At 34.4% G+C, this 9,836-nt stretch overlaps 1 protein-coding gene across 2 annotated transcripts in view; it reads right to left on the bottom strand.

The window, feature by feature from the left end:
* Positions 1-406: 406 nt before the first annotated feature.
* Positions 407-9,836, bottom strand: part of LOC149541057 (glutamate receptor 3.3-like) — a 35,320-nt gene continuing 25,890 nt past the window's right edge. For both annotated transcript variants that reach the window (XM_089802048.1, XM_089802050.1), the window contains 3 exons: positions 2,130-2,161; positions 1,284-1,693; positions 407-1,175 (listed from right to left, as the gene is read on the bottom strand). In XM_089802048.1, coding sequence (XP_089658174.1) covers positions 702-1,175; positions 1,284-1,693; positions 2,130-2,161 — 916 coding nt within the window. In that variant the 3' untranslated portion in view covers positions 407-701. The remainder of the gene's footprint in view (positions 1,176-1,283; positions 1,694-2,129; positions 2,162-9,836) is intronic.

Here is a 9,836-nt window from a genome sequence, read left to right as displayed (position 1 = left end):
TTTTTCGAGATATGGAGGGGGAGGTGGAAGATATAGATAGAGATGAATATATTAGTGGAAGGATGGGAGAGAAATTGATAGATGAATAGAGAGAGATTGAGAGGTAAAGATAGAAATAATTCTCGAGAGATGTATAGGAAGAGAGAGACAATGAGAGATAGAAAGATATGGATGGTGAGATCGATTGGTAAAGAGGTAAGAAGATATAGAGAGAATGAGAAGAAGAGATTGAAAATGGAACAAATACTTACTTTTCATACATATACGGCCTCCCCATTGCACACTAAGATGTGATTGCTAGTAAATAAAAGAATCTAAAAAGAGTCTGGAAAACTAAATAACAATTCTTTTTTACTACTGCATCAAACAAAATAAAATATAACTAATAATAAAACAAAATCAGATATAACTAATAATAAAAATCAAGACTATATCCTCATTAGTGTGATACAGGAAATTGATTTGAATTGATGCTGAACAGCAATTTTAAAGCCCTTTATCTCAAGAATCCTTTTCAACAAAAACAATAAAAAAAAGTTACAAGAAACCTTCACTAGCTGAGATCTTCCTTGTGCCACATGTGCGTATACTAATATTTGCAATGAGAATAGCATTTGAGCCATCATAACATCGACTAATATTTACAATGAGAATAGCATTTGAGCCATCATAACATGGACTAAATAAAGCTGCAACACATCTTAAGCAGCTGAAGTTGATTGATTGGGAAATGAGTATTGAGACTCGACCCAAGCTTCTCGTTGATTTCTTGGGGTAACACTTGGTTGACTTCTTGGAGTAACGCTCGGTGTATCTTCTTTACTTTCAAAATTCTCTTTCTTATCTATAAAATCAACAAATGATTTCAGTCTTGATGCTAAGGAACTTGAAAAAGATCCATCTCTGGAAACTACGTCACTCATGCTTCTGGAATATTGCATGAACATGCGAATGAAAAAGATAATGAGAGCCACAAATGATGCCACCCCGCTGATCAAAAAAAGACCCCAAAAACTTTTCAGTTCAAGCCTAGTAGAATCAACTTCTGTGGCCTGTGTACCACAACGATTTTTACTAAACCATTTATCATGAATTCTCTGAAGCTCGCCACTTTCTGAAAGGGTCAGGATTGCTGTTGACATGTCAATTGCCAATTGGGAATCCTTTTGGAAAGCCTGTTAATGGGCAACAAAAACAGAAAAATACTTAACTACGTTTACAAGCCAACAAAAGCCAAAACAATTACTTTAGATGCAATCCATATATTAGATAGTTTTCCTTACAAAGCCCCATCCTCCTTTGCTAATTTCCAAGCCAAGAGTTGTGAAACCGCATTGCGTTGAGAGAAAGAGCTGGATGATTGGTGTTGAATCAACAATTGCTGCTACCCTTCCAGGCTTGCCTCGTTCTAGTTTCAATGCTTTTGCATAGCTTTCTGTAGAATTAAGAGGAACAAGTCTGGATTCATCTATGTTAAACTCATCCATTAAATATTTTTTAACATAGGTCCCTTCTTGATACCCAATTGGTTCATTGCTTTGAATTAAACTGGCGAAGCCATTTACTGTTGGTGAAAGCTGTTGTACTGTGAGAATTGAGGTCAGGCTTGCAGTATAACTGGAGTTAATGATCAGAACAACAAATAACCATATTAAAAGTACTGCTCGCCCCAGATTGCTCATAACATTTTCTCCTGCATTAGCCCAAAATTGTTGTCAGGTTTTGCCTGCACAAGATATAAGAAGAGAGGTTTGCAGCACTTTATTAGACCATAAAACTATGTTCTACTAATGTACAGAACGAGAAATGGAGTTCCTTATTAAACAATAAAACAACAGCACCCTGTAAGAAACCATACAATCATGTTATAGTTATGTCCATTCAAGTCCACCTTATCTAAGATATAAATGTAAACAGATTTGAGTTCTGTATTAAACACTAAATAACCATGCCATCCAATGTTCCAGTACTTTTTCAGTGACAAAATGATTCGACCATGAAGGCTGTACAAAAGATTAAACACGAAAACAACATATTCTGTAGTTTTTCTTACAGAAGTGAAAACATTTGACAAATTGTAATAAGAGGCTCGGGAAAAAGAGCAGGACAGAAATATTTTGATTACTCACTGTGAGCGAAAAACATTGTTGAGAAGCTGAACCTGCAGAAAAAGAGAAAGAAAATCATTAGATGTTTCATCTAACATTGACAATACAACTTCATTCCATCCCACACAATCGCTCAAACAACAATTTGAAGGAGAATGAAATAAACATCTTTGCTTGAAATTATTTTCAACTTGAAACAAAAATATTCACCAGAAATAAGCTAGAGGAATCCTATTAACCAATTGAAACTATTATGACATCGATCAAAAAATAAATTGCAACTACTATGACAAAGCAAAGTACAGTGTTTGAGCAATACACCTATAGATAGTCTCTTCAAAAGTTGTCCCGTTTCTGGTTTATTAAAACATATACAGTAGAAAAGTAGGCTATTGTAATTTACGATCCGAATCTTATCTTAAAATTTTTTTCTAATTTTCACTTGTTTCATTGTCTAATCTAAATCTCATTACATATAATCCAACTTTTTACCATTAACACATATTTTCATCTTACTGTCTTATACTGCCTATCTCAACCCTCAATCCTGCAAAAGATGTGCCATCAATCTTATACCATTACATTTTCCTTTTCCCATCTCGTGAAACCATAAATATTATTTACATATTAGAAACATCATGTGTAGTGGTGTCTTTCCACATTGTGGAAATTTCTGTAACCTGTACCCAACAGGGGGCAGAAAATAGAAATGGTAAGTAGGTTTGGGGTTGCTGTTCATAAACAAGATTCAATGTGCTAACCAGCTCATATTCTCACGTTTCTTTATATAACCTGCAATGGAACTCCGAATCAAGCCTTGACTGAACAGTGAAAACTTACCATATAGTTTGCAAATTTCTGTTTGTTTATTGTTAATTTTTTTCCACTAAAGTAGATTCCCCTGGCATAACATTGATAACAATGATAAGAGCTGTCTATAGTAAATATGAATACTCACTTCCCCAATCTCCATGCCAGATATGTGTTGTAGATTTTGCATGTTTTTACCCCTTGCATTCTCCATACTCATCCATGACTGAAATTCAGGGATTACCACCCCAAATAAATTATGGACCTTTTTTAAGCTGTTTTAACATTTATTATGATTTTACGCCAATCATATTTTAGTACTGCTCAGCAGTTTTCTGTGGTTATGTGCCTATAAATAATTGCATATGACAATTGAATTAATACAATGAGTGTTATTTTGCTAGACCTTTCTTCATAAAAACGTTTTTTAGAGTAAATAATCGTGTTATATTGTATGGCATTGTTTTCTTTCTATTGCATTTAAAATTCTGTTAACATTGCTTCACTTGTATTGGTCTATCAATATTGTTTCTCTTCATTTGGTATCAAAGCTAAGGCTTAGCTACATCTTTGAAAAAAGGGCATATGGCCCTATGTTAAATACTTTCTCGAGTGGAATCTTTGCTTTGAGTGTCATGTGCACATAAAGTAAAAAGCACATGGAAACAGAGATTTTTTGGTCAAAATTTTGAATCATGGAAGTTTCAGATGGAAGATCTTCTTGTAGATAGAGATCAATGAATTATGTGGATAAAGAAACACTTAGTAATTGCAGCAAAAGAATGGGCCAAGATTGATACAAAGGTGAGAAAAGCAATCCAGTTGTGCCTTTCAGATTTAATATTATTCAAGATCTCAAAAGAAGCCAATGCTAAAGGAGTATGGCATAAGATAGGATATTTGCATTTAAGTCTATAATAAATTATTTCCAATAGAGATGTAGTCTCTTACAATGAATGATGGCAACTCTGTATAGAGCATTTGAATGCTTTCAACATTGTGATTAGTCAATTTTAGCTCTATTGATGTTTAAATGAATGAAGAAGAGAAGCATTGTACTTTATATTCATTTTTAGATTTATGAGACAATCTGTTACGGCCATATGCAGCATATTGTCTAAATTAAACATGAGTATGTAGTCAAATCATTATCGAAAGAAACAAAAGAATGTCTTGTTTGAGAGCGGTCATTCCTGAAAAAAAAATCAGATAGAAGACAAGTAACATCTAGAGCTAAATATAAATCGGAAAACATGAACAAATGCTGGAATTACAGTAAAAATGGGTATTTTAAGAAGCAATGTAGATTTTAAATGTTTGACAAAGTTAGGTACCTAATGACACCTCTTCCATTAAAAGACAGAATTTCGCTAATTAAAGAAGTTGGGATGTACTTGGATTATTCAAGTATGCACTCTAGTCATGATGCATAGCTAACTGATTTGCGTGCTTCTTTTCCTAAATCCTGACAAGGAGTGTATTGTGGATGAAAAAGTTATAATGGAGTTAATGTCTTCTTATGTGACAACTTGTCATATATGATCACAGGGTGTACAAAAGTAAAGGTGACCTCTCCTCCAAGTTCTACATATTCTAGGATTGGCTAGAAATCAAATATTTATAAGTGATGCAAATATTCAAGCAATATTTAACAAAGATAATTGCAAGATGGTTCAAGAAGCAATGGTATTGATAAAAGGATTCCACAATTGAACATTATTTATGACTAAGGAAAGCATGGTGAGTAATGGTTGTAATACCTTTTTTGTTCCTAAGATTGGAAGGTATGTATTGCTTGTGAAGAAAATTGCTTTGGCATGAGAAAAGGAGAGATCCTGGAGACAAAAGCCTTCCCAATTTGCATACTTAAGGTGTAGCTGATGGAATTTTTAATTAGGATTTTGAATTTTGGGAGCATTATATATTGTAACATTGTAAATTGCATCACTATACAATTTCATACTCACCTAGGCCTCATTTTAAGCATTTCCGGCCTTCTATGCCTAATCATGTTTGATCCCTTTTGCACTAATTCAAATCTAGCAACTTCACTAACTTTTTAGTTGCTGGTCCTTGACCTGTCAAAAAAGGCCCAATTTTGGACCCTCCAATGGTTGGATTGTGGGGACAGAAATTTCTCTTCTGTGTCGGCCTACTTTGAAATTAGGATACATTTCACGAGGAGAGATAAGCGCAAGCCTCGCCCCTCATTTAAAAGATCACACACATCTCATCAATCATCAAGTTCATATGGAATTCAACTGAGCATGCAATCAAGCATCATCAAGGCATTGAAGCAAAAGTAAAGTTCAGATTTCAGGCATCGAAGATGACATTCATGATCAACCTATTATAAAGTAAACTCTAGTAGTAAACATCAACATTTTCATAAAGATTTTTACACAAAGGAGACTTATTTAGGTATAATAAATCATTTAACCATTTCAATTCAGATCTACCCTCTTGCTCCATTACAACATGCTTTCACTTCAGTCATATTTCAATTCAATTTCATGGTTAATTCTAAAAACTGGAGTTTGACCAAGGCGAACCCCCATCAACCCAACATTTTCTCTTCTTCACATGTTAGTCAATAGGATTGGAAGACATGAACTCGGAATCAAACAAAGTAGATAGAGACCTACAAATTGAGATTTCACAGATCTAAAAAGCAGCATCAAGGGCACCCCAAATGCCATCGACCTCTTAATTTCAGCCTATATTTCTGACATGTGTTCCTTTTTATCTCTTCTTCCTATATCTGTAAACCTAGTCTGCATATTTGTTCTAAAAGTTTATGTGCATGTTAAAACCCCTAAATTTCTCAACTTTGGTCCTAGATCAAGCATTCAACGCATGTCTTTGCATAGTCATTTTCTACTCAAACAAAGGACTGCTGGACCTACATTGTGCTCAATCATTTTTCATCAGATTTGAGGCTGAGCCAAGTAGATCCACTCTCCTTTAATGTAATCAAAGAATGAAATAGGCCCCGTTCCTAGTTTGCATACATAAGCTAGTAAATACTTATTTCTTCAACATTACATATATATGGTAAACCAACATTACATTATATGGTAAACAAAATTGGATAAAGTGCCCCACTAGTGCTTTAAGAGTAGATTGTATTTTGCAATTGATACACAGTGATGTGCTTGGACCTAGTCTTGCCCTATCACTAAGAAAATATTTATTCTATGGTTATTTCAAAGATGAATTATCCAAAAGGACATGTATATATTTCCTCAAATAGAAATCTGATCTTTTATCATAAATTCAAGGTTCTTGTAGAGCATCAAGCAAAGAAGAAATAAAGTTGTTCAAGACATATAACGGTGACGGTATTTGCTCAAATGATTTCAAGTAGTGTTGTAAGAAACATGGAATGCTGAGCCAAAAGGCAACTCCATATATGTCATACCTAAAATGTAGTTGCAAAAAGAGTGAATAAGATGTTGATAAAAAAACCAAGGAGCATGTTTAGTGGTGTTGGTTTAGAACAGAGATTCTTGAGCAGAATTAATGAAGACTGCATGTTATGTGATCACTCATCACCTCATCAGCTCTTTGTTGGCAACACTTTGCAAGAAGCACTGACTTGTGAGAAATTCTATCTACGATCTGATGCTTATGTGCATGTTCCCAAAGAAAAAGAGAGAACTAAGTTAAATTATAAAGAAAATAACTTTGTCTTTATTAGATATTGTGATGGTATTAAAGAATAAAAGCTTTGGAAACCAAAAACAATGAAGACTGTTAACAGTCAGACTCCCTTATAGAGGTGCTAAAAAGCTTCCAAAACAGGGACAAACAAGCCAAAAAAGGCAAAGTTTAAAAATGGAAGTTGGTGAACTTGTATGTGAATATGAATAAATAGAAGCGGGTGACATAAATGGGGAAGAACATCATACTTCAACCTTGAGGAGATTGAGAAAGAACACAACCAGAAAGGCATAGTCCACCAAATTTTCATTTTTCTTTTGATTAACCTCTTACTTATCTTAGAACTATTTTAGAGGCATTTAGTTCAAAGGAACGAAATTCTAGAGGAAGGTCATGGATGAAGAAATGGAGTCCTTAGAACAGAATAGGGCATGGGATTTGGTCAAGTTGCCTACTACAAGAAAACCTATTGGTTATAAATGGGAGTTCAAGAAGATGTTTAATGCAGAAGGTAGAGTAAAGAAGCGTAAAGCTCCTTTCCTTGCAAAGGGATATTCACAAATAGAGAAATGATTTTGGTAATATGTTCTCTCATGTTTTTAAATTAAATTTTATTTAAATTTTATTAGGTTTGTTTTGCTATTTTTGCAACTTTTGATCTTGGAGCCAAACAAACAAATGTGAAGATAAGCATCCCACATCAAGATCTTGAATCAGAAATCTTCATGTCAAAGTGAGAAAAAATCATGGTTACTAACTAAAAGGAAATGAAGACTTGGGCTGGAAATTAAAGAAGCCCCTTTATGGCATGAAATAATCACTAAGAATATGGTATCAAAACTTTGATAATTGTGTTTTGGAAATTGGATTTACATTGAATGTGGTTTGATTTCAAATATGGCTATAGGAAAACCCAAATGCAACTATGCCATGTAAAATGATACAAAAGAACAAGAAGATGAACATAAACCTTGCTGATAATTTTGAACCATCTGAATGAACAATTTAATGCACGTGACACAGTTAAAATTTTAGTGGTATTTTATGTTGGTGTAATGTTCTATTACACCTATTTTATTTATTTACATAAACATGTTTTACTCCTAAATAGCTAATAAGCACATGTGTGCTTCATTGAATAAAGCCAACTAACTGCCACCTATATCTCATATTTCCTAGTTTGAAAAAAGTAGTGCCTATCATTGTCTCTGCTTGTTGAGATAGTTCCCCATCCTCTCTTAATTTAACTTAATTCCTCTTGAACACTAGTGATTGTGACTTATACCATCAAGAGGATAAAAATATGCATATTTTTCTTTTGAATAGCTAATGAGAAGGCAAATAGTGTTAGGATAAGGTGACTCAGCCTTATCATGATTTATTGTTTTATTTAGTCTTTTCAGAAAGATGTTAAATGAAGATGAAATCTTCCACAAGGATGGACTTGGAGCAGAAAAATAGAAAGTTTCTTTTACTATTGATTTAATTGTCTTTGCTTTGTTTTTAAGGCAAGAGTTGTGCATAAAAGAAGTTTCTAAAATAAGTTGTAAATATGTTAAATGTAGACACTTTAGAAACTTTTTCCTTTTGTACCAAAACTCTATATATACAAGGCACTCTATATATACAAGGCATTGTAGCAGAGAATTATGTGAGAGAAAGAAGTGTTTGAAGAGCGTTGCTATGTTGCGGGAATTATTCTAGACTTGGATATCACAGCTGATTACTCTTGAAGAGCTTTGGCTCTAGAGATTGTATTGTAATTGTTGGTGCTGATAATACAATTGGGTCTGACTTTGGAGTGGTGGGTTTTTTCTTGGAAGGTTTTTGTCACGTATATCTAGTGTTTTTATGTTTAATCGATTTTCTGTATGTGTTTATTTAGTTTGCAATTAAGGGTTGTGATAGATTTCATTATCATCTCTCCTGTTAGGTTTAGCATTTGGAAGTGTTTCCACACTTTTTCTTCCTTTCAATTGGTATCAAAGCCCAGCTAGCTTTGTTATTGTTGTTGGGTAGACTGGTTTTTTGTGTGCTGATCTAGTTTCAGTGGGAGTTTTGCAGAGGAGTTTTCATAATCTTATTACAAGTTAGATATGGCAAGCACATCCAGTAGAGTAGAAAAGGATAAGTTTAATGACAACAATTTTGAGTTGAGGAAACTCAAAATGTAGGACATGCTTGTAGATAGAGATCTAGGGGTTGCGGTTTCTTCAACGAAACCCCAAACTACATCACAGCAAGAATGGGATAAGATGGATCGAAAAGCCAAGGGTTTAATAAGACTTTGTTTGGCTGATTCAATGCTCTTGAATATCCATGAAGAGAAGACTGCAGCTAATCTATGGAAGCAGCTTGGTAATATTTATCAAGGGAAATATTTGGTAAATAAGTTATTCTTGAGAAAGAAGTTGTACTCTTTGAGAATGGAGGAAGTTTTGTTGCTGATTACTTGAATGCATTTAATATGCTAATTGCTCAATTAAATTCTATTGGTGATAAGATTGATGATCAAGATAAATGCATGCTTATATTATGTTCTTTGCCGAACTCATGGGATCACCAGTTATGGCTATTGGAAGCACAACAACCACTTTCAAATTGGAGGATGTGGTTGGTTCATTATTGTCTGAAGAGATGCGAAGAAAATCTTCTGAGATGGCTAAGGAGGCCCTAGTTGCTTCTGGTAGAACAATGGATAAAGGAAAGAAAAAGGACAAAAAGGGCGAATTCGAGTCTCTTGGTAAAAAGTCCAAGGCTCAATGTTGGAACTATAGAAAACCTGGTCATCTTCGAAAACGCTGCAAAGAGGATAAGGAAAAGAAAGATAAAAAGGATTTCCTTGATTCTAACTCTAAAAAAACCTCTCAAGATGATGTAAATGCTTTTGTTGCAGCCTTGGCAACCATGCATCAGAAGATGTGTGGTTGATAGATTCAAATGCTTCTTTCCACATGACATCTCACAGAGATTGGTATTCAAAGTATGAAGAATTTGATGGTGGGAAGGTGTATCTAGGTGATAACTCACATGAATATTGTTGGTCATGGTAGAGTCGAAATTAGATTTTCTAATGGTAGCGTAAGGGGATTGATGGTGTACTGCATATCCTTGGTTTGGCATGGAACCTTCTTTCAGACAGCAAGCTTGGTGATGTGGGTGTGCAGGTTGTTTTCTCAAGTGGTGGATGCAAGATGACAAGAGGCTCTATGGTGCTGGCTAAGGGTGTTAAGATGGGCACCTTGTATAGGCTGG

Source organism: Cupressus sempervirens, chromosome 9 (genome assembly GCF_028749045.1).
Source record: "Cupressus sempervirens isolate cs-2001-9-10 chromosome 9, ASM2874904v1, whole genome shotgun sequence".
NCBI classification, from domain to species: Eukaryota; Viridiplantae; Streptophyta; class Pinopsida; order Cupressales; family Cupressaceae; genus Cupressus; species Cupressus sempervirens.
This window is presented reverse-complemented; position numbering and strand designations above follow the sequence as displayed.